This window comes from Panicum hallii, chromosome 4 (genome assembly GCF_002211085.1).
Source record: "Panicum hallii strain FIL2 chromosome 4, PHallii_v3.1, whole genome shotgun sequence".
Taxonomy (NCBI): domain Eukaryota; kingdom Viridiplantae; phylum Streptophyta; class Magnoliopsida; order Poales; family Poaceae; genus Panicum; species Panicum hallii.
In genome coordinates, this window is record NC_038045.1 from 1,407,900 (window position 1) to 1,429,106 (window position 21,207).

The window sequence follows — 21,207 nt, forward strand, 5'->3', positions numbered from 1 at the left end:
TGGCGGCCGCGGTGAGGTCGCCGTGCCGGTGAGATGGCTGGGCGGGCAATCACGGGCATTCTCTGTGCTCGCAACGATCGATCGGCGGCATCTGAATTCGATGGTGCCACTCTGTACGAGCTGCTCCATTGGCACTAGATTCTTTCTTGAACATAAAAAGCCTGCTGCTCCGTGAATGGATACGGGGTAGAGCTTGATCGCCAATCAGAAGTTCAGATTTCGGAAACCGGCGGCGTTTTTCCTTCCACGAACCCTGAGCCTGATCATCACCAGGAACACTCCACTAAAATACAGTGCTCTCTGAACTAATAGTTAATGGCGGGGGCTTTGTAATGTGCACCGCGCCCGCGTGCGCTCGTGAATCTCAACGCAGCCGGGCACGACGCGCACCTGCGGCCGGACTCCGAGGAGGAGGAGGGCTCGTTCAAAACATTTTGGAATTTTGGATGGAAGCTTCTCCGCTCGACCTCCCACCACCACTTACCGTTACCGCGCGCGCGGGGCGCCGCCGCCCGGGTCAACGGCCGCCGACACTGCAGCGTCGGTAGCTCGCCTGTAACCGTGACGTGTCACGCGTGAATAACAGTCCTCGTGTTTTTTTTCCCTTCCTTTTTGGGGAGAGCGAGCGAGGCAGAGACTGTAGTGGAACCTGCTCGGAGGGGCAAGGGAACGTCGTCGTGTCAGCTTGTGCTTTTGTGCTGTGGGATCTTCATTTTCGGTGCATTCAATATGTGGTGCCAATACGGCCGGATAAAGCAATTAACCTTCTGCCATGGCCTGGGCCCATCTTCTGGCCACAGTTTGGCGTATCTGCTAGTTACTTTCAGAGAGACTAGGAGGTGCGGGCCCACGTGCCAGAGGTGCAACGTGGAGGTGAAACGCAGCTGTGAAGGCAGTGGATCGATCAGTGATCCCTTTTTTTTTCTTTTCTCCATGCAGAAGATAGACCCAGCGGGCCTCAAACCAGTGTGCTCGAGGACTGGCAACTACCCCCCAAGAAGTGACGGCCCGGTTTCTTTGTTAAAGGCCCAGCCCAAATGCACATGAAACGGACGAGGCGCGGTCCAGGTGATTCAAAAGGCACTGCAGGCAACTCACTACCCCGGAACTGATGAATGGAGCAATCAGAACTAGTTTCATCAGTTCCAGAACACAAAACTGCTTAGCCCCTAGATGTCTAGATAAGACTTGGCGGAGCACATGGCAATGGGAATGAAACACTATAATATAGAGTATATGATGCCAGCCAGACACAGCAAAGGTTTTACACTGCCATCAGCCTTTCATGTTCATGTACATTTGACCTCCTCCAGTTTGCTGTAGAATTCCAATCCGAAGCTGCAACACAGTTGAATCATGGAATGAACATGATTTGACAAATTAGGAGTTTGTTTTCAGGTTAAACAGAGCAAAGCAGAGAGCATTTACCTTGGAGGAGAAAAAAAATTAACCGATTGATGGCATCTCGACAGCATATAAGGGGACAATGAAGCTGACTTGATAGCGGCCCCGCAACACAGAATACTTTTGAGTTCCTAAAACACATGACTGATGTGCCTCTGTGGTGGTTCGCCCAGCGGAATCTGAAAACCAGCATGTGAATCAAATATCTGCACAACTAAATTATAATCGCATATGCAATAAAAATGTAGCACAAGATAGATAACCAGGTTCCCATCAATACTCAATATAAGTAGGACTAATTATGGGTGGCAGTTGAGTAAAACAGCAACATGGGTTAATTACCTAATCGTTACTGACAGGAATTTATGTCCTAAAACATAAGTCTCACAACAGTTCAAATTTAGAAAAATAGCCAAAGAATCAAACATGAGAAATGTACACCGTACTGTTCTCAACAAGGAAAGAAACTAGATGCAACAAGTTAGGAAGATACAACCAAGAAGTTACTAACAGCCTGATTCAAATGCTAGAGGTAATTGCACATCAGACACAAATGTACATCGCATGCAATAGCATGTGAATGATTGTCAACTAAATGGGTGGTCATTTGTAAAACACATGATTGTGCTATATCAGGAGTAGTAATGTCTGCAGGCAAACAATTTCTTTGAAACAAAACAATCAGGATGGCTCATGAGGAAAGTATTTCACACCTCTCCAATTGACCATTTTTCCTTCAACCAGATACTATCATCCTGATTTTCATTTTTATTCTCCCTGTTGGATGAGAAAATAGAGATAAGCAACAATAAATTCACAATGCTGCATATAATAATTTCAAAGTTAACTAACCAAAATCAACAAAAGCAAACATATATAGAATAATGTTTCTGAACATTCAAGTCTGATCAGTTAGTTTTAAAAATTTTGTTGCAAGGAAGGAGCATAGTGCTTTCCCCATTAAATCTACACAAGTAGTAAAGTATTCAGGAAGTTTTGATACACGTTCATTAGACAGTCTAAAAGGAACTATGTTCGTTTTTTCTCATAAAAAAACAGCATATACTCAAGGTCAGTATATTGTGCACATGCTATCAAGTTCAGTATATTGTGTACATCTTATTGAAGAACTTACTCAACAGGAGCTTGGTTTACGGCACTTGTAGGAGCTATGATCCCACTAAGTAAATCTTGTGACTGCCTATCAATGTCTCTGTGATGGCTAGAGGAGGCAGACTGCTGGTAGCCTGCAGGAGGCTTTGGGAAATTGCCAGCACTGGACATGCTTGAGCCTTGCAAACTCCCAGATGGCTGTTGTGAACCTGTAAAATCCTATAAGTTCAAATTGCAACCAAAATAATAGGCAGAATCTATTCCTAAATTAAGAAAATAAAAGAAATGAAAGGGATATGCAGAACTGTTCAACAGTGAGTGGCTAGTAGGATTTTATGAGATTCTGAACCCATACTAGTGTCCAGAGTCCAAGATAGCTCCTGTTGAGTCCAATTATAATCCTAAAGCAGTCTAAATTACAGGTCTGGGGTTTCTAATGGACACAGGATCATCTCCAAACATAGACATATACATTAGCAATTTACAAGATGGTTAAGTTCTTTATCACTGTATGCCAAAAAATTAACAGAGTCAAGAATCAGAATAGTTGAAGACCATCTAGACATCAATAGACATAATCATACAAACTGTTGCTCACAAATTAATCGAGCAACCTACTAGTAGGTTGAATAAAGAAGTAACAGTGTAATTGCATGGGTTAGTCAAAAATGATACCTGAAACTCCAAATTTCATATCAGAACGTCCAAAAGTAGGTGCAGGAAATGCTGGATGGCTTGCCTGGCTAGATTGACCGAAGAGACTATTGGTTGGGACTCCTGGTGCAGTTCTGCATGAGATAGCTCCTCGAAATTAATACCCAAGTGCACACAAGAAAAACAGACTGATCATATGCATAATAATGCATAATAATGCCAGTAGATCATTTTGAGTGCTTATCCTCTAAGATGATCATGCAAATATTACCTGGGCCCAGGTCCAAAGTTATTTGCTGATCCAACTTGACTGAAACTACTAAACACTGGTGGTCCATTAGTTTGAGGAACCCCAAATGGTGAGTTATTCTTCACTTCAGGGAAGGAAGCCACAGTTGGAAAGCTTGTAGTTTGTGATACTGATACACGTGGATTGTTCAGGAAATTAGTAAACTCCATCACCTTTGCATTTTGCAGATTCCTCTCACCCTCGATCTGAAGAAACAAAACCAATGAATGAGAGACTATTGTTGTAAATCCAGCAAACGATCAGATTTATGTTGACCAAAACATGTAAGTGAAACTAACGTAAATAGCACTGCCTTGCTAAAAGTGCTCAAGACCCCAGGTTGCAGTTTTCTGCTAAGTACAGGTCATGTTGTCCACACAGGTAGTTTTTACATGCCTCACAATAGAGAATCAGTACAGATAGTTTCAAACAATTCTGATAGGTATATATTTTTTCATGCCACTTTTGATATCTCGGTATAATGTTGCAGAGGATGAGCTTACAAGTAATGTTTTATCACATACTTCAAGTGCAAGATACATACTTCAAACTGCAAAATTCCAATCACGAAATTTTAGTAACGAGTTGAGAGTGCTAGTGAGTTACTATTGACTGCAGAGGATTCCCTTGTCGGCTTTCCTCATATGCTTTAGCTCTCAGCTCCTCGAAGCTAATATCCCCCTTGATGTCACAAGGGCCACTAAATGCAAAAAATATAAAAGGATGAGTACAAATACATTGGGGGAAAGCAGAGGGCACTGGTTGAAGCACAATGAGTATATTTACCTTCTGAGGTGAGCATAACATGTAAGCTTCCAGAGTGGAGTTTCATTCTTAAAATCGTCAGCAATCTGTTGTCTGCAGGACTCGGGATCTGCACAGGATCTGGCAAACAACTCGCGAAGTTAGTGACTCACCATAACAACAAGAAATCAAGTAGGATCAAAAGTACATCAATTTAGCATCGCAGACTCACGTGTGGGCTGCTGCTGGTGCCTGCGCCAATTCTGGTTGCTTTGTTGGAGCAGCTGACGGGTCCCTTACCCACTTATTTTGAAATGGCTGGTTTGACAAAATCCATCAGGCACACACAAGAAGACCCATTGCACATGCTGAATCCTACAACTGAGGGCGAATAACAGAAATAGATTCCATTTCCTGTTAGAAAGACAAACCTTCGCCGGGCCAGGAGCGTTTCTGGACTGCCCAGCTGCACCTTGCACCCCGAATCCAAAAGGGTTGGGCTTCTGCTGCTGCTGCTGCTGCTGCTGGAACTGCGAACCGAACAACTGCTGCTGCTGTGGCCGGCTCGCGGAGCCGAACCCAAACGGGTTGGGCTTCGCATGTTGCTGCTGCTGTTGCTGCTGAGAGGACGCGTGCACGAATCTGCACTGCGCTCCGTATTTGCAGCTGCACCATCCAGAACGAGCGTTACAATCACAAGGTGATCCCCATTCGAGCTACGGGAATTCAGAGCGAGCAATGCAATCGAGCTAAGTAACCAGTCGGAACCAATCACATGCCGGGGCAACGGAGATCCCGTACCTGCCGCGCTGGAAGTTCCTGCAGAGCTCCTGCCGCCGGTTCATCGCCGGGAACGGATAGGGGGAACCGACCCGCGAGCGGAGCCGTGCTGGAGCTCGGCTCTAGGGTTTCGTCCCCGCTCGCCGCCGCGTTCGACTGCAAGCGCCTGCTCCTTCCCGCCACCGCCACGGAATTTGCGTGGATGCAACACACGGAGTTGGCCTGGCGAAATTTGAACAGCAGTAGGGACCTCCCAGCTTTCCTTCCTCGGCGGCGGGGCACGCGGGCGGACGGAGCCGCCGGACTGGGGGAGAAGCCGGCCGGAGTCCAGGCAGACCGGGCACGACGACGGACATGAGAGGGTGAGCGGGCCGAAGCCATAGTGATCGGAGTCTCTGTATCTGGGCCTCGGCCTGCGATGCCGGAGGCCGGGAGCTGGGCTAGTTTTCAGGCCCAATTAAGAGCCGGCCCAGCAGAGGAGCAGGTGGGCCCGCATCTCAAAAAAATGAGGAGCATGTGGGCCCATCGTATCTTCCTCTCCTTCGCAGGAGGCTCGCAGCCACTGGTCGCGCGTATCGCCTCGCTGTATCTGCCACGGCAGCGAGGCCGGGTGGCTGACCGGAGGCCACAGCCCACAGCTCTGCCTGGATTCCGCGAGGCCACGGCGCGTCCTGCCGTCGCCGGAGAGCCGCCCGCTGGAGGGATGACGTCGCCGGCGCAGGCCGTGCTTGCGGTGGCGCTCGCGGCCATCCTCTCGACGCCGGCTCCGCAGCCGGACACCTTCTCCAACATCCCGCCCACGCTCTCCGGTGCGTCTCCAGCACGACACGTGCTTCCACTTAGCAGCACAGCACGCATGGCCACTGTGGCCAGGGTCACTGACGAGGGCGTCCCGAGCTGGGCAGGGGGCGACGGGAAGGCGGAGCGGATCAAGCACCCCAGGTCGGCCAAGGCGCTCCAGTGCACGACCAAGTGCGTCGGCACCTGCATCCGCGGCGGCGGCGGCGCGCCCGGCGAGGGCCCCCTCAACGTCAGGAGGTAACCGACACCGGCTGCTCAACTCTTATAAGCTGCAAGGAGCCACGGTTCCTGACAATTCATCCAGCTGCTTTGTTGATGGTTTCTGATTGTTTCGCCGTGCGCAGGCCACTCGTGGTGTTCAAGGACGGGTTCCGGACCCGGCAGTACTGGTAACTGCAGCTCCCTGTTCTTTCAAAGATAACTACCTCTGATCAAAGCGAGTTAGAACTCTGATCAGTTTGTTGTTCATTAGCCTGATAGAATGCTCAGATATCTGCAATCGCATCAAGGATGGGAAGGATGGACCCTGAGCCGTTCGTGACAGAGTAACAGAGCAATTTGTAAATGTGTACGGGGTTACTGAAGCAACTGTCATGGCTGCAGGCTGGATAGAAACCAAGTTCTTCTGCCAGGTCTCTAAATGCAGCATTTCAGAGGCGTTAAAGGTAAGGTAAACACTAACACATGGGATTCAGGGGTACTTGGTACTGGTAGCTGGAATAGTTTGCAACAACCTGAGCAAATCCGCTAGGATTGCTCCCAGAAGTTGCAGTTCCAATGAAACTAGCAGGGTTGCAGTATAGTAATTTTGGTAGCTCCCAGTGCGATAGAGGGTATATATAGAGATTAAATTCTCCAAGGATTGGAATTGTCTAATTTTACATTCTAGCTCCTACATGATAATGAGTTCTTCGTGCACAATGCATGTGGATATACATGTTGTCAGATCAATGATAAAAACAGATATATTTGGTAAACAGCACCACGATGAATTTAATTTTGTTTGGAAGAGAAGATATGTACAGATTTTTGAGGAAACTCGACAGGGTGTCGAAGCAGAGGAAACTATTAAGACATTCTGAAGATATACATCTGACTTCCAGTGACACAGATCTCAACCAGTGGGCTCTGTTTTCTCGAAGTCGATACTTCCATGATCCACGGATATAAACTTTGTTTCCTAGATATACTTGCAATTCCAAAGACAGATACTCTCTTGTTTCAACTGTCTAACAGCGCTTGGAGCCTTGTACAGTAGATGTGGACTGCTTATGTTCTGTTGGCTGTTAGGCTGTTGGAAAAATGCAAATACATCAGCAGAAGGAAACCAAAAATGCTTTATGTTGCATCTTAGAAAAAATAAACACCAAAGTCTAGTATAGTTTACCAATTAGGTTATCTGGGCAACGATCTGGATATTGCTGGAAGTTAATTTAACGATCCTGTATCTGGCAGGAAGAGGTACCGGAACCGAGAATCAAATGGAATGATGCCAAAAGTACGGGTGCCCAGGAGACTTTGCCGCCTTTGAGACACACAGTGATCAACAAATGTAGCTTGCTGCTGAGGTAGAAAATGCGATATCCAAATAGGGAAGCTGCTGTCATCAACAAAACCACGGGCAAAACAGTGTAGCATCTTAGGGACCAGAAGCTTCCCTTTTCGACTTACTCCTGCTGATGCTCTAATGAAATCACGCTGTGCATCTTGAAGTTCTTCCCTCACATTATCTGCTGTGTATATCTTCACCTACAATGACAATTAGTCCTTATCAACCATAAAATCTCTGCACTAGAAATAATCATGAAGACCTTTGTCAAAAAGGGAAAAAAAAAAGAGTGCTCGGTGTTAGATGAAGCCATGAAGGAAGCCAAAGAAGGAATCTGAGCTTACTGCAGGAGAAGAATACATTCCACAGCTGAGAGCAAATGTCAAAAGTGGCTCAGGTGCCTCAATGCAGAATTTTTTCTGCTCCTCAGGTACCTTCATCTTCTGAAGGGCAAGAAGCAGGGCCTTGACAAAAGATAGAAATAACTATGAACAGTTTGCGTTGATTAGAAGAAGGTAATGAAATTAACCAGCACTGGATTTATATGCCCAGCAAGGTTTGAGTAAGTGACATACCATCTGTGGCCTATGACTTGGTGGTTTCGTCTTCAGAATCACATATTCAATAAATGCAGCACTGAATGATTGCCCCCCAATTGTATATGCGGCCTAGAGGTTAAACAAATATAAAAATATGATTATCCAGAAAGAAAAGCATGTTAGACAACATGCGTCAGAAAAATGGAAATTTTGAATTGCTGACATCCTATTTACTTGAAGTATCAGCTAACATATCAACAAATTAATGTACAATAATAAGTTTTTTTAGCAAACCTTTTGCATCAGTGAAAACAGTTTCATGTCACTCCGTGGAACACCATAAGCAAGATAAGCCTGTGAACAGTGACAAAAAGTCACTAATGTTCAGAATGAAATATTCTCCCGCCCATTGACGAAAAAAGAAATATTCTCCCACATTCAACTACCATTAGAATTAGAGTTTGCAAAATCACTTACGTGCATCATTAACGCGTTGTATAGGTTGATCCAAAATGCCAGCCTTGCATCATCATTGAGGTGAACAGGGTTTATTTCTGCTAACTGCTCAATGAACAACCTGCACTCTTATAGGCAATCATTAGTACTGTTGGATTAACCAAAATACCATGAATGAAGAAACAGGCGTTCATCTTTAATGGCATTGAAATAAAAGGTCATGTAGTACTAAAGAGACAATGTACTGAATCGTAGAGCTAAAGCCAGTGAATTATAGTATGATTAGGTGCACCGGTTGTCATTGTTTCAGTTAATAACAAATAAGTAAGGTGAGGGTATTACAAAGATTGTTTGACACACTACCTGAATTTGCGAAGTGACTCTGCAGCATATTCAAGTTGCTTTTTCCCAACTGACATCCATGAAACTTCAGCCGCTGCACTGTAGGTTCCTATGTCAGCCCAGCTAAGCTTGTCGCGAGCTTTGTAAGGGTCAAAAACGGTCTCTGAAGCTAATAAATTATTGTTGTAGTTCAAATCAACTTGAGGGCTCTGTACCCAAGAAGATATGGAAGATGGTTCCGAGAGAGACCAGAATGCAGAAATTGAATAGTTTCCGCTGGGAGATGGAACAGACTGCTGATTCTCCATGGAGGAATTCCCTGAGGAGTCTCTGCAGGAATCTGATAAGGAAATAAAAATGTTCCTCATGCAGCGGACGATGTCCTCTGAAAGCTGATTAGGATTCACTAAGCTTTTAACAGAGATCTGTCTCTGTAACTTCATAACTTGTTCATGCAGGACAGCACGAGGATAAACCTTCTCTCCCTGATTACATTTTTCACCTGTGGCATCCTGTTAGCAACATGAATAAACGGTTGAGTGCCAAGCCAACAAAGATAAAACAGTGAGCTCTATATCGACTTCATGTATACCCAACACAGAGCTCCTTAATAATTTAGTAAGGAAATGGTGCATAGAGGTCAGAATGGGAGGTAAAGCTATTTTGCAGGACTATTCTAGAACCATACTGCAGGTTTTGGATTGCAAAAAAGATTATGGAAGAAATGACTTCAGTGACAATGCACAGTAAGCAAATCGATTCAGCAAAATCAGACTCGATTATGATTCTACTATATCTGTAATCCTAAAAGAATCTTATAATTAAGCAAGAATCATACGGAGCACAGAAATCCGTACCTCCGGTTCGAGTTTCCCAGAGTGGCAGGAGCAAGCCGACGGCGGCAGCTGCTTGAGGCGGTACTCAACGAGCCTCCTCTCGTTCCTCTCCTGGATGAGCTGGAAATGCAGGGAGACCATCTCCTCCTCCAGCTTCGTGACCGCGGTCTCCAGGATGCAGATGTTGGAGATCAGCTCCTGCGCCTGCAGAGACAGCGGGAGTGAGGAGACATGTAGCGTCAGCACCCGTACACCATGGCGGGGAATCAGCAACCGCGCCGCGGCGCGCGTGCGTACGTTGGTGGGGAGGTAGGCCATGTCGGCGAGGGTGACGGCGGCGCGCTCGAGCGCGCCCTCGAGCACGGAGTGCAGCGCCGTCTCCTCCCGCAGAGCCTTCTGCAGCTCCTGCACCTGCGCACCAGGGTTCCCATGTCAGGCGTGAACGATAACGAATGCCCGGCCGGTCGCTGCAGATGGAGAGAGTGGGGGGCACGACGAAGGGGCACTCACATCCTGCTCGAGCTGCAACCTGCACGAGGAAGGAGACGAGGAGGGGCGGGCCGGCGGCTGCGGGGAGAACCCCCTCCTCGCCCTGGCCAGCGGCAGCGGCATGGCCGGCCCGACGGCGTTCCCCTCTCTCCCTCGGCGGTTCGCTCCTCCGGGATAGGAACGGCGAGAGGTGTGAGGGCAGCTGCCGGGTCCGCGCTTTCGGCGTGGAGAGAGAGGCGAGAGCGGCGGCAGCAGGAGATCTTCTGGTTTGACCGCCTGGTCTTCAAAATTTGAAATGCACGGTCGCTTATTGGCCGAGGCGGCGACCGGGCAGCTACGCTACGTGGTGGCTAGGCCGCGTGGCCGTGGCGACGGTGGCGTGGAGTGGGTGGCCGAACTCGCCACTCGAGGCGGTGGTGGTGCGGTGCGAGCGAGCGCGACAAGACGGAGTGCGCATGCGAGGGCAACACCCAACCCAACCAACCGAGCCACCTGCCGCTCCTGGGCTCCGCGCGTCGCGTCCGGCACGACCAGGACCCCAACCAAAGAGAGCACGGTTCGCCTGGCGTCATCTTCCAGTTTGGGCACGGTCTCGTCGTATGTTCCACGGACCGGCCGCTCCGACCCCAGGAGCCGCCTAGAACAGCGTTTGTTTTTACGCGGGTGCGAGCGGCATGGCGGCGCGATCCGCGCGCCAACGCGCCCGTGCTTGACCGCAACAAGAAGAGTCCAGCCCGAGCTCGCCGGAGCAGCAGGGGAAGGAGCAAAAGGCTGGGACGCCGCCGGGCCCGAGACGCCTCCCTTGTCCCGCGCCCGCTTGTTGCCTTGCTACGCTTTCTTCTTTTACTCCGCCGCCGCCGCGGCTTTCCGTGTTGTTTACTGCGAACCGCAGCTAGTGCTCGCCAGCCTTCTACCGCCCCTGCACGCCGCCCGACGCCGTTACGGAGCCCAAGGATCGGATCAGGTTCAGGGAAGCCTGTGCTGCCTGCCCGTCACGGATCCACAGCCGAGTTCAAACTTGAACACACCTGATTAAAGAAAATCAATCACCATCAGGCTCCAGGAGCCATGGACACAGCATGAGACAGTGGAAGCACAAGCTGCCACGGGGTGGTTGGGGAGCACCAAATGCAACCGCTCCACTCATGCACGGGCGCAGGCTCCGGCACCATGCCACTGCCCGCTGCCATGCCGGCGCCGGCACAGCCCAAATTCAATTCGTTCCGGCGAGAGTAATGGGGGAGCAGGGAGCTGAAGCAGGCCGCGCCGCAGGCGACAGAGCGACACGCAGCACTGGACAGCATTGAAGCAGGCGAGCCCGTGCCGCCCAAAAGCAGAGCCTACCTGGTATGTACAGACAGACAGACAGACAGACACAAATGCTACAAGAGTCACCAGTCACCGCACCGGTGAGCGCCACCATTGGGGTGTGCTACGCTGAGACCCAATCGCCCAGCTGGGTAGTGAGCTTACTATGTTGGTCCGCGGGAGGGCCGGCCACGCGCGGCACCGAGTTGGCGAGCCGGAGGTTGTAGTAGATGTACTCCATGCTGCGGAACCTCTCCTGCTCGGTGTAGGCCCTCTTCTCGGTGTGCAGCCTCTCGGACAAGCTCTTGTCCAGGTTGTACCTGGAAGTGCCGAAGCACGTCTGCCCTAGGATCAAGCTCGCAAAGGACTGCAGCGCCGGCGTGCCAGACCCATGCTTCACCCACCAGAGATCTGCAATTCCAAACAAACGAAGGTAAGGATGTACTTTAACTGGTGGAGATAGAGTGACTGTTCCGACAAGTAGTGAGTGTGTGCGTGTGATGCATTATACCAGCAAGAAAGGAGTGTGCAGTGTGTGGGCGCGCGCCCCACCGGTGTGTGTGCACACAATACATCCTACCAATGTAATATGTTCGCACAGGAAATGAAGACTAGCATTTACCTTGAGGTGTTCCCTCAGCTTCCTCAATGGCTGAATCAGAATCAAACGGACCCGACTTCCTCAGATAGACATCCATTTGTTCAGCAGTGAGCAATGCATCATAATGACTCTTGGATACTCGTAGAATGCAGGTCGTGATGCCACTGCTGATCTCAGCATCATTGCGGAATCGATCGGTGTAAAAAATAGTTGGATTGAGAAAATAGCCAGCAGCATGGACTGGGGAATGCAAGTAATCATCCCAGATGTGATCAATCATCAGCCAGTAACTGCCATGCTCATCACCAAGATTCAGTTTGATGTCTTCTTTTGCGCTATCCATGGCATCATACAGGACACTCACTGGACACTTATCACCTTCCAGTTTATATAAAACTCTGATAAGTGGGCCTGTCACCTTCAAAATGTTGGCAGCAGCACTCCAGAATGCATCATCCGTCTGTACTACCTCACAGATATGCATGGGCAGACTTGTAGAAGCCAGATCAGAGGAAACCCAGTCTGCCGAGCTAAACATCTCCACCAGATTATCCCTCTGAAACACTAGCTTTTCAAGTGTGTCAAACACAGCCACAAATTTCAGGTTAGAATTACTTATGATCTCAGCATCCCCAATATACAGCCTTTTCAGTTCCATTGGCAGTGCATGGCCATAAAAAAACCTAGTGATATCCCTTGCCTTCATTAGGACATCTTTCACATTATCAAGTGCTGCTATATTCTCAAGCAGAAGATTGATGCAATGATCGGCACATACCGCAAATATGAATGACTGCTCATATTTCTTTAAGACAGCATGCTCTGCAGCTTGCATATGCGGCGATACATCATTTATGATAATCTGAACGATGCTGCACACACCAATATCTTCAATCACATGGCAAACCATTGCTGCAAGCTCATCAACATCATCGAATATTTTAGATATGTCCATGGATCTGAGGAACAGCATGCCTTCTCTGCAATGCACAAAAACACTTACGAACTTTTTCCCACATGAGCTTTTCCAGCTATCCAATATTACACTGCACCCACTTTTTTCCCAGTGTTGCCTCAAAACCCTTTCACGCTGCTGAACTTCACTTAGTTGCACCTGAAGAATATATTTATAAGAAGGCATCGCAATCCGAACTCCACGGGTGAGCAAATCAATCACACCATTATAAGATGGTAAGTGAACAAAATCAGGCTCAAGTCCAGCCTCAAAGATGAGCCTGCCGATTGAATTCGCCACTAGAGAATCAATGTTATCACTTGCTGCCATGGAGGATTCAGATTCCTGCCTATGCGACACAGACTTGTCCTCATAGCGGTTGCATGAGTTTATTTTCTGGCCTGATGATGATGATGATAGTTCTGCTTGCCTACTCAGAACACAGAATTCCTTCCTAGAAGAACTTTCAACCAAATAAACACCATTTGCATTTGTCCTTGTGGTTGCCATGGGCTGCATCAAATTGTGTTCAAATTATGTGTGAACTTGATAGAAGCACTTCACAAAGACGAAGCCCCTTCTCCTTTGTAGTACTCCCTCTGTCCCATAATATAGCAAGCAAGGAACTACCTCTCCAACAAGCGAAGAAACCAATCCACCACCACTCTTGAGATAAATCCGCAGTTCCCTGAACAGAGGGGAGAAGGATTAGCACTTGATAGGCAACAACACAAGGGACATTGAATCAAGATTCACTCGAGCATAGCAATACGTTTCTATTTTTGTGCATACCCAAAAGATCGGAAAGTCAGAACAGCATAAATTAATCTTCAGAAGTTTAAAGAAGGAAAAGCACAAAAATAATGCTGAAGTACATCGCAAAAACCTATCGACAATTATTAGAATGAATGGTTATACTATTTCCCGCTCAAAGGTCCATAAGACTAAATACTGTAGATCAATGCAAATTAGGCTGCTATCTGCATTTAGCATATTCAAATCTTGAGGGACACACAATGAATAAAATAGCAACGCTATTCGGTGTAGCTAGTCATGTGCTTGACACGTCCATGCTCTTTGTAAACATGCATGGATCCAGAGAAAACACTTCCTTGTATGCATGTTCTTAAAACTAAGACAACAAGCCATGTGACCATGCTCTAACTGGCACAAAATCTTTTTAAAAAGCCACCATTATGCTTTTAAATTAAGAAACTGAGCCACATGACCATGCTCTGATTGGCATAAAATACTTTAAAAGGCTGCCACCGCACTCTGTACTCCTTAGCTATACATAAACATAAGGGACAAAACGAACTTTTGTTTTATACACAGCATGGTCCCTCATGGGTTCCCATAGGTGAAGTGCAGGGACGCGCACGTGAAGTTTTGGCTTTTAATACCCGCCATGTGGAGGTGAGAACAAACAACTAAAATTCATTGAAGTTGACAGGAGGCGGCAAAGAATTTCCCACGTCCAAGGTTTCCCTATCCTATCACTTTCTCCGGTCTCCATTCCCATGGCTGCATAGGAATTCAACCATGCCCACTCCTTCGACGCCTAAACCTTGCATACAGAAAGACACCAGCCCACCACCACTATGTGATTGACTGAGATTCCATGGACTGGACACTCTCGCCATGATTTGAATTTTGAAGAACTGACTTAGACCATTGGATGCATGGTTGGCTGGACTAATCAGCATGCCGCTGCAGCAAATGAACCCGCGACTAACAGTACCAAGAGAATGAAAGAAATGGACTTGATTTCTCGCAGATAATGAAACATACACCAAAAACAAAAGCCGCGCTTAGAAAATTCAGTTGGAGCAAGCTAGGGTTTCCTTACCTGAAGAAGAACTCGATCGACTCAGGATACACGGTTCGGTCAAGAGGCCACCACGCCGAGTCAAATCCGCAGTTCCTGAGCCGAAGAAAGAAAGATTAGCACTTGATAGGCAACACCACAAGGGAAATTGAATCCACAACCACCCGAGCATAGCAAGCAGGAACTACCTTTCCAGCAAGCGAAGAAACCAATCCACCGCCACGCTGAGATAACTCCGCAGTTCACTGAACACAGGAAAGAAAGATCAGCATTTGGTAGCAATGCTTGATAGGCGACGACACCAGGGAAACTGAATCCACTCGAGCACAGCAAGCAAGGAATTACCTTCCCAACAAGCGACAAAACCTATCCACCACCCGATCGATCTCCGCTCCACTGAACCGATCGGTAGCAAGGCTGAGGCGGCCGCGGTGATCGGCAAGCGAGAGAGCGGCTTCGTTACCAACAGAAGAAGAGCCCAATCGACCCAGGACACACGGACCGGGCAGGAGGCCAACACGCAGACAAATCCGTAGTTCACTGAGAAGAGTGAAGAAGGATTAGCACTCGATAGGCAACAACACAATGGAAATCGAATCCACTCGAGCATAGAACTACCTTCCCAACCAGCGAGAAACCGATCCTCCACTCCGATGGCTCTCCGAGCCGATCAGGAGCGGCGGCTGAGATGGACGCGGTGGAACCGGGAGCGAGAGAGCGGCCCGGTGGAGGATCTCACGCCGACAGGAAGAGGGGAACGACGGAGACAGGAGCGTCCTGGTCGGCGACGGCGAGATCCGGGGGGCCCTCCTGTCCTAGGTTTCCACGGCATTTATACCCTAGCAGTGGACCTCGGGGGGCCGAATCCGCCGCGTCAAACGAGATCGGACGGCCAGCCTGAGCGTTGGTCCAGCCTTGTCAACGTTGGACCGCTGTTGACTGTTGACCGGCATGTTGTGGACCCCTGGCAGACGAGGCCGTGGCGGGGAAACGAAGCGCCGGCCGGCGGCGACGGCGACGGCGAGGTCAGCAACATCGCCAAATCCCTGGCCACGGACAGCCACGAGAGGAGCAGCAGCTTGCATCGCATCGCCCGTCGTGGCTGATCTCCTCGTTCCAACGTCGCCATGGCATCGATGGAAAAGGGTGGTATAAAATACCAAGCAAAACCATTCTTTGACCATGTTTTTCTAGCACCAACAAGCGTATATATTGGCTACCTGACCATTCCACTTTATATTTCTTTTTTAGATGTTCAATATAGAGGCTACCGCCAGAATATAGCGGTTGCAATACTTATTCAATTTGGTATCTATCTTAATAACAATTATGCTCTTGACCGTCACAATGATAATAAATACTTATTCACTTCATCACTTGTTGTCTCAAGTACCCCTAACTATCTAGACTCGTCCGCCAACTCTAGCAACTAGCAAGGTATGGCGGAGCCGGAATTGAAGACTAGGAGGTCCTTCTTCCTCCTCTCTCCTCTTTTTTCTTTCTCTTCCTCCTCAAAATTTGTAGGACTTTGGAAGCTTCCATGAAAATTGGGGTGGTAGGGCGGCTCGAGCCCCCCTGCACCCCCACCCCCTTTGGATCCGCCCCTGCTAGCAAGTACTCCGTCTCCATGACCAGTGGGCCACTACTCGTACGGCTATTGCCATCTGCCACCCGGCAGATCTACCATGATCACGAATGCCCCAGCGATCAGGTAACGCCAAGGAACTCAAATGGAGTGTATCTTTTTTCTCTCTTCGGACTAAGGAACAGAAAAGGCAGGAAAATGTTCCGATGACAATCCTAAACCTACATCTTAGAACTCGCGTCCCGCTCCAAGCAGTCATGCTACACACTTCCCTAGTTACATTAACTTCCATTATCCATTCAAAAGTCGAGCTATATGATCCAATGGCTAAGACCTGAAGTCCTACCAAACATCATTCCACAATTCATGCCAAGATATCAACAGGTAACTACAGATACTAAGGTTATGTGCAAGTTACAAGCAGTAGCAAGTGGCTCCTGAAAGAAAACAGAACGGGGGCCAGACATTCAGAGTCACTGGCCTCGGCCGCACGGCTATGAACACGGGGCCTCTCTCTCAGGATCGACCTGAACCTTTGTTCTCTTGCTCCCTACAGGCGACTTGCATTCTGCGTCTACGTCCGGGTTTCTGTTCTTGGATGCCCGCGGTGAAGTGGTTCCTCCCTCAGATTCGCTTCTCTCCTTTGAAGTCGTCTCAGGTGACTCTGCTTGTGCTTTGGTTGGCGCTTTCAGCGACAAGTTGCCAGCCTTCTGCTGCTCTTCCAGTATTTTCTGCAAGTACCTTGCATGTTCCTCTATCCGTAGCTGCAACTGCCTTTGCACCTGATGGCGAAATTCAAATTATCAGTTCTGGAAATATCCGATCATCGAGTTTTCTGTCAGTGTACTACATGCTTCATGACTATTTCAGATATTGCATGACAGTAGAGATATATATTAAACCAGAAGTACAGAGTACCTGCAATATATTCGATTCCAACTATTAAATTTTAATTATTACGGTCAAACTCACTGTGACAATTAGTTCTTTGTATGTACCCACTGATGTACATAAGTTGGCCGGTTCAAGGATGGATAGTGATGGCTGACGAACAGAATACAAGTGGCCAATATATCAGGACATGCTGATCAGAACTGAAACCCAGACTGATTCCTAGTATGAATTTGGATAAATTTATTTAATCAAGCATATGATCTAACAGTGGTACTCGTGCAACATGGATGTGATAACATAGCCTGCACTCTAAAATCTGGATCTTCTGGTACCCACCTCTAATTGTTCGTGAAGCTGTTTCTGAACATCCATTTGCATCCTTAGAGCTTCTGCCACTTGTAAATTCCTAAAAAATCAGGGAAAGAAATGTAAGATTCTAAGATTGTGATGCTTATACGCATGTTCCCTGCTTAAGCGATTAGAGGGCTCACTTAGTTTTGCTGGAATCACTGCTGCTGCTACCCAATTGTGCTTTCTTATCCTCAGAGGAAGCCTTCTTGTCTACACAGAGTAAGCATAGATGACATTTTTTTCCAGAAAAACTACAAATATATAGAAGTACGCAATGAGCACCCACTACAGTTAATTTTAGCTTACCTTCTTTAGGCTCAGGAAGATATTTCGCAAGCCGATATTTCTACATGACAAGTGTAGGGGAAAATGTAAGTTGCAACGATAACAGAGAAGGGATAAGATTTGATTTTTAGTGGAAAGAAAGAGTATACTTGTACCTGCAGATGACTCTTTACATGATAAATTGTTAGGCCCTCTACCTTCATTAGTTTCAGCACAGCCTTAGGAGTTGCTTCTGTAGAGATATGAAAGTAAACCATTCATCAAGGATGGGCTGTCAAATATAGAACTTGAAACATGTGGGAGAGTAAATACAGACAACTTGAAAACAAGTGGGAGATAAAGCAAAATGACCAGCTTACTTTCAGGTCCTTCAAGCTTGTTCACAGCCTCCACAAAACGCTCATGAAGCTCAAGTGTCCACCTCAATCTTGACTTGTTAGTTGTTGCAGAGTCAGAAGAAGACCGAGATGAGCTAAGCTGGACTTTAACTGGTGACCCTAGATTCTGTTTACTCTGGTTGGAGCAAGATGAAACTGGAAGCGATGACAGTTGTGGTGGTGTGCCGTATATGTCCTAAAAACATTGTGTCAGAGAAATAATCTAAGAAAAATCTAGAAACTGAAAAGGAGGCTCTGGAGTCTGGAGTGCTGCAGCAGGTTTTAGACTTTCAGTAAGGGACACACTTCACTTACATCTAAATGAGGACTCTCCTCATTGTCAGTGATGGCAATTCCCAGCTGCTCAGACAGAAACTGAAATTCCATCTGTTCATCAAAAGCCAAGGTATTGTTTTCTCCATGGAAGCTCCCATCAGAAGCATCTCCAGAAAGAGTGAGAAAATCTTTCAGATCATCTGACTTTCCAGCTTCATCTAAAGCATTGCCAGTATCACCATTTAAGAGAAGAGAGGAGCTCGATGACTGCCGAGCTGAAACCTGCTGCTCACACTTAGGAGGGTGAGGCAGGAAAGGTAAAGTGCCAATTTGCCGGCATGGATCTGTGTTTTTTGAAGACGAAGAAAATAAGCTTGTGCAGAACGTCGACGAGTTTGACAATATTGGGTCAGAAAATTTGGGGTGTGAAATGTGAGACAGCGGGCTTTCTAGATCAGATTCAGGGCTTCTTTTCTGAAGGTTAACTGATAGGCTCCTTGACAAGCTTGATGTCCGGATCAATTCAGTCTTGATGTTTGATGATTGACTTGTGGATGACAAAGTGTCATCTATCAAGAGCCCGTGGTCCAATTTAGCATCAAACAGCTTATGAACTGAAGTTTGTGTGGATGTGCAGGCGTGTACTATTTGGTTAGGAGCAATAATTTGCTCCCCAATAGCAACACTCTGGGAGCTCATTTTGCCTCTGCTGACTACTGACTTGATAGGCTGGCCTGTACAAGAAAATTGTTGACTGTCAGGAGATTGTTCTGCGGACAAATTCAATACTTAAATAAGCATCTAATTTATAATACAAACAATAATATTAAGAAAATTAAAAATAGATGAAGCTTGTTTATGAACACATAGAATTACTGACTTGATGGGCTACAGGCCTGTACATGAAAATTGTTGATTGTAAAGAGATTGTTGTGTGACAAATCAATACTTAGCATGTAGTTCATAATATAAACAATAATATTAAGAAAATTACAAACAGGACTGTCTGAACACAAAGAATTCATTCTCTATTTCTCCCAATTTAGATAACCAATGATAACTTCCAAGTGCTAACAGTACTTGCATGAAAACACCTGGTGGACGTAACAGTAGATTTCTTTGACATATAAATGCAAACAAGCACATCCATTAGAAAAGGCTTGGTACGATATCCACACAGTTTATGGAAATTATTTCGTTCTGAAAAAGACAAACCCCTGTCCTGATTCTCTGACGACGGTCAGATTCTCATCTTCGAACCAAGTAACCAAATGTTTCTCAATTTTCTCAAAACCAATAAAGAAAAGGAACATAATTTAGCACTGAAAAGATCAGATAAGATATTCCACGCACTTTGTTCAAAATTTTCCTTCTTGCTAGGCGAGAGAATGCCACCATGTCTCTGTCTGACCGGCAGCAAACTATGTCATGCCCATACTCTGTCGAGGTGCAGCATCAGAGGGAGGGAGAAAAAACCTGGCAGACAGCGGTTGGAATGACACACAACACCGAGACTAATCCCTGAAAGACCTCAAATTGTTCCCTCCCCCATGAAAGCAATAAAAAGAGGTGAGCTCTAAGGTGATAAAGAACGGAGAATTTGGCAAAGGGCGTACGAAGCGCATCAACCAAAGATGGTAGAACGGGGAATCAAGAATGGAGTTTATTTGCGCCTAAAAAGCATTAAGACCAGCCCAAAAGAAACGGTTAAATCTAGCAAAAATCGTACTCCTAGAAAGCCAGGCTGATCCCAGGAGGCGACGAAATGCAGATTGAAAAGGGTCTTTGAAACATGAAGTCTTACCTGAGACACCGCGATGGTGGGAGCACGGATTATAGGAGATTCAGAATCTGGCAGCGGCCAATCTCTCTCACTCCACCGCCACTCTCCACTCTCGACTCCTATGACCTATCCGAGACCCAATCTGGCTCCTCTCTCTCTCTCTCTCTCTCTCTCTCTCTCTCTCTCTCTGAGAAACCTACCTACCAGCTGCCTAAATCCTATCCCTCTTCTTGCAAATCATTGGCGCCCGGCAACTATGCTACCCCCCCTTTCTTGGTGTGCTCCATCCTGCCCGGTTGGTTGGCTGTCTTGCTTTTGGTCCTCGAGGGGGGTTAATAATGTGCAGTGCAGCAGCCCTTCTTCATTTCTCAAGCTTCTTTTCCCCATCTGTTTTTATTATTTTCTGAAATTTGTCCATATCTGTTCTCTCCATCACCCGAGTTCGTTTCTTTTTTAACCCTGACGGAAAGCAAGAAAGGTAAGTTCACAAAAAGCTCACGAACCATTTGCGGCAAATTTGTTTGTGGTCTAACCAGCCCATTTCTGGTTCAGTGTTGGTATGTGTCAATGCTTTCATCAGTCATGTCTTGCTCTGTTTTTTTTTTATAATCATTGTGTTGCCATCTTGAAATGATGTTTGCCAACTTGCTGTTAACATTGCAAACCATGTGCGACAATCCAGGAGTGGTAAGCACAAAGTTGGGCGGATTTGCCTTGAACTACATGCTGAGAGAAATACTGTTAGCACTTTGTTTGCCATGAAAACCATACTGATACATGGCAGGTGCATTTTGTTGCAGGTGCGGCAAAAAGAAAAAAAAAGGGCCAAGATTTCGTCATTTGTTTAGTGTTTGAACCCACATATCATGAGGAGTTTTCGGTGTCAAAAAGTTTTAGGACACATAAGAGAACTGTTGTTGCATTAAGAGGGGCAAATGCAGAGGTCGACAACATCTTGTATTAGATGG

At 47.0% G+C, this 21,207-nt stretch overlaps 5 protein-coding genes across 11 annotated transcripts; 1 reads left to right on the top strand and 4 right to left on the bottom strand.

Annotated features, from left to right (window-relative positions):
* Window positions 1–980: 980 nt before the first annotated feature.
* On the bottom strand, window positions 981–5,349 carry LOC112889304 (zinc finger CCCH domain-containing protein 46). Its single transcript, XM_025955867.1, has 11 exons — window positions 5,006–5,349; window positions 4,636–4,870; window positions 4,437–4,522; window positions 4,247–4,345; window positions 4,067–4,160; window positions 3,443–3,666; window positions 3,193–3,305; window positions 2,540–2,726; window positions 2,118–2,181; window positions 1,429–1,583; window positions 981–1,338 (listed from the first exon to the last, which is right to left on the bottom strand). The coding sequence occupies exons 1-10, from the start codon at window positions 5,047–5,049 to the stop codon at window positions 1,536–1,538; spliced, it is 1,194 nt and encodes a 397-aa protein (XP_025811652.1). The 5' UTR covers window positions 5,050–5,349; the 3' UTR covers window positions 981–1,338; window positions 1,429–1,535.
* Window positions 5,350–5,387: 38 nt separating this feature from the next.
* Window positions 5,388–7,501, top strand: LOC112889305. Of its 3 annotated transcripts, none has more exons than XR_003228062.1 (4): window positions 5,388–6,022; window positions 6,130–6,174; window positions 6,258–6,450; window positions 7,241–7,501. XR_003228062.1 is itself a non-coding variant. In XM_025955869.1 (4 exons), exons 1-4 carry the CDS (start codon window positions 5,403–5,405, stop codon window positions 6,313–6,315), a joined length of 627 nt encoding a protein of 208 aa, XP_025811654.1. In that variant the 5' UTR covers window positions 5,388–5,402; the 3' UTR covers window positions 6,316–6,718. The 3 variants fall into 3 exon arrangements, 2 of the variants coding, with proteins under 2 accessions (XP_025811654.1, XP_025811653.1); XM_025955869.1 differs by lacking the exon at window positions 7,241–7,501 and having other exon boundaries at window positions 5,388–5,793; window positions 5,890–6,022; window positions 6,258–6,718; XM_025955868.1 differs by lacking the exon at window positions 7,241–7,501 and having other exon boundaries at window positions 6,258–6,718.
* On the bottom strand, window positions 6,754–10,207 carry LOC112889303. Of its 2 annotated transcripts, XM_025955865.1 has the most exons (10): window positions 10,018–10,207; window positions 9,805–9,918; window positions 9,529–9,711; window positions 8,693–9,183; window positions 8,351–8,450; window positions 8,168–8,227; window positions 7,910–8,002; window positions 7,679–7,798; window positions 7,173–7,534; window positions 6,754–7,076 (listed from the first exon to the last, which is right to left on the bottom strand). In XM_025955865.1, the coding sequence occupies exons 1-9, from the start codon at window positions 10,117–10,119 to the stop codon at window positions 7,214–7,216; spliced, it is 1,584 nt and encodes a 527-aa protein (XP_025811650.1). In that variant the 5' UTR covers window positions 10,120–10,207; the 3' UTR covers window positions 6,754–7,076; window positions 7,173–7,213. The 2 variants fall into 2 exon arrangements, with proteins under 2 accessions (XP_025811650.1, XP_025811649.1); XM_025955864.1 differs by having other exon boundaries at window positions 9,529–9,918.
* Window positions 10,208–11,049: 842 nt separating this feature from the next.
* On the bottom strand, window positions 11,050–15,451 carry LOC112889302. Its single transcript, XM_025955863.1, has 6 exons — window positions 15,307–15,451; window positions 15,034–15,228; window positions 14,877–14,933; window positions 14,710–14,784; window positions 11,927–13,548; window positions 11,050–11,715 (listed from the first exon to the last, which is right to left on the bottom strand). Exons 5-6 carry the CDS (start codon window positions 13,377–13,379, stop codon window positions 11,429–11,431), a joined length of 1,740 nt encoding a protein of 579 aa, XP_025811648.1. The 5' UTR covers window positions 13,380–13,548; window positions 14,710–14,784; window positions 14,877–14,933; window positions 15,034–15,228; window positions 15,307–15,451; the 3' UTR covers window positions 11,050–11,428.
* Window positions 15,452–16,534: 1,083 nt separating this feature from the next.
* Window positions 16,535–20,608, bottom strand: LOC112890196 (protein PHOSPHATE STARVATION RESPONSE 3). Of its 4 annotated transcripts, none has more exons than XM_025957074.1 (9): window positions 20,261–20,608; window positions 19,810–19,932; window positions 18,496–19,190; window positions 18,163–18,376; window positions 17,959–18,035; window positions 17,825–17,864; window positions 17,659–17,728; window positions 17,504–17,573; window positions 16,535–17,055 (listed from the first exon to the last, which is right to left on the bottom strand). In XM_025957074.1, the coding sequence occupies exons 3-9, from the start codon at window positions 19,153–19,155 to the stop codon at window positions 16,768–16,770; spliced, it is 1,419 nt and encodes a 472-aa protein (XP_025812859.1). In that variant the 5' UTR covers window positions 19,156–19,190; window positions 19,810–19,932; window positions 20,261–20,608; the 3' UTR covers window positions 16,535–16,767. The 4 variants fall into 4 exon arrangements, with proteins under 4 accessions (XP_025812859.1, XP_025812862.1, XP_025812860.1 ...); XM_025957077.1 differs by having other exon boundaries at window positions 19,810–19,895; window positions 20,261–20,607; XM_025957075.1 differs by having other exon boundaries at window positions 19,810–19,977; window positions 20,261–20,607.
* Window positions 20,609–21,207: the final 599 nt, after the last annotated feature.

What these genes read in the sequence shown, in the direction of transcription:
- LOC112889304 (XM_025955867.1), bottom strand. Translation starts at nt 5,049, where the DNA reads ATGAACCGGCGGCAGGAGCTCTGCAGGAACTTCCAGCGCGGCAG. An exon ending in TGTTATGCTCACCTCAGAAG is followed by an intron (nt 4,161 to 4,246) that starts GTAAATATACTC and finishes TTTTGCATTTAG; the next exon opens with TGGCCCTTGTGACATCAAGG. An exon ending in AACTTTGGACCTGGGCCCAG is followed by an intron (nt 3,306 to 3,442) that starts GTAATATTTGCA and finishes TATCTCATGCAG; the next exon opens with AACTGCACCAGGAGTCCCAA.
- LOC112889305 (XM_025955868.1), top strand. Translation starts at nt 5,403, where the DNA reads ATGCCGGAGGCCGGGAGCTGGGCTAGTTTTCAGGCCCAATTAAGAGCC. An exon ending in GGCCCCCTCAACGTCAGGAG is followed by an intron (nt 6,023 to 6,129) that starts GTAACCGACACC and finishes CGCCGTGCGCAG; the next exon opens with GCCACTCGTGGTGTTCAAGG. An exon ending in TTCCGGACCCGGCAGTACTG is followed by an intron (nt 6,175 to 6,257) that starts GTAACTGCAGCT and finishes GTTGTTCATTAG; the next exon opens with CCTGATAGAATGCTCAGATA.
- LOC112889303 (XM_025955864.1), bottom strand. Translation starts at nt 10,119, where the DNA reads ATGCCGCTGCCGCTGGCCAGGGCGAGGAGGGGGTTCTCCCCGCAGCCG. An exon ending in GGTTGCAGCTCGAGCAGGAT is followed by an intron (nt 9,919 to 10,017) that starts GTGAGTGCCCCT and finishes CCTGGTGCGCAG; the next exon opens with GTGCAGGAGCTGCAGAAGGC. An exon ending in TGTTTTCACTGATGCAAAAG is followed by an intron (nt 8,003 to 8,167) that starts GTTTGCTAAAAA and finishes TTTAACCTCTAG; the next exon opens with GCCGCATATACAATTGGGGG.
- LOC112889302 (XM_025955863.1), bottom strand. Translation starts at nt 13,379, where the DNA reads ATGCAGCCCATGGCAACCACAAGGACAAATGCAAATGGTGTTTATTTG. An exon ending in AGCTGAGGGAACACCTCAAG is followed by an intron (nt 11,716 to 11,926) that starts GTAAATGCTAGT and finishes TTGGAATTGCAG; the next exon opens with ATCTCTGGTGGGTGAAGCAT.
- LOC112890196 (XM_025957074.1), bottom strand. Translation starts at nt 19,155, where the DNA reads ATGAGCTCCCAGAGTGTTGCTATTGGGGAGCAAATTATTGCTCCTAAC. An exon ending in AGGAGAGTCCTCATTTAGAT is followed by an intron (nt 18,377 to 18,495) that starts GTAAGTGAAGTG and finishes CAATGTTTTTAG; the next exon opens with GACATATACGGCACACCACC. An exon ending in CAAGCTTGAAGGACCTGAAA is followed by an intron (nt 18,036 to 18,162) that starts GTAAGCTGGTCA and finishes ATATCTCTACAG; the next exon opens with AAGCAACTCCTAAGGCTGTG.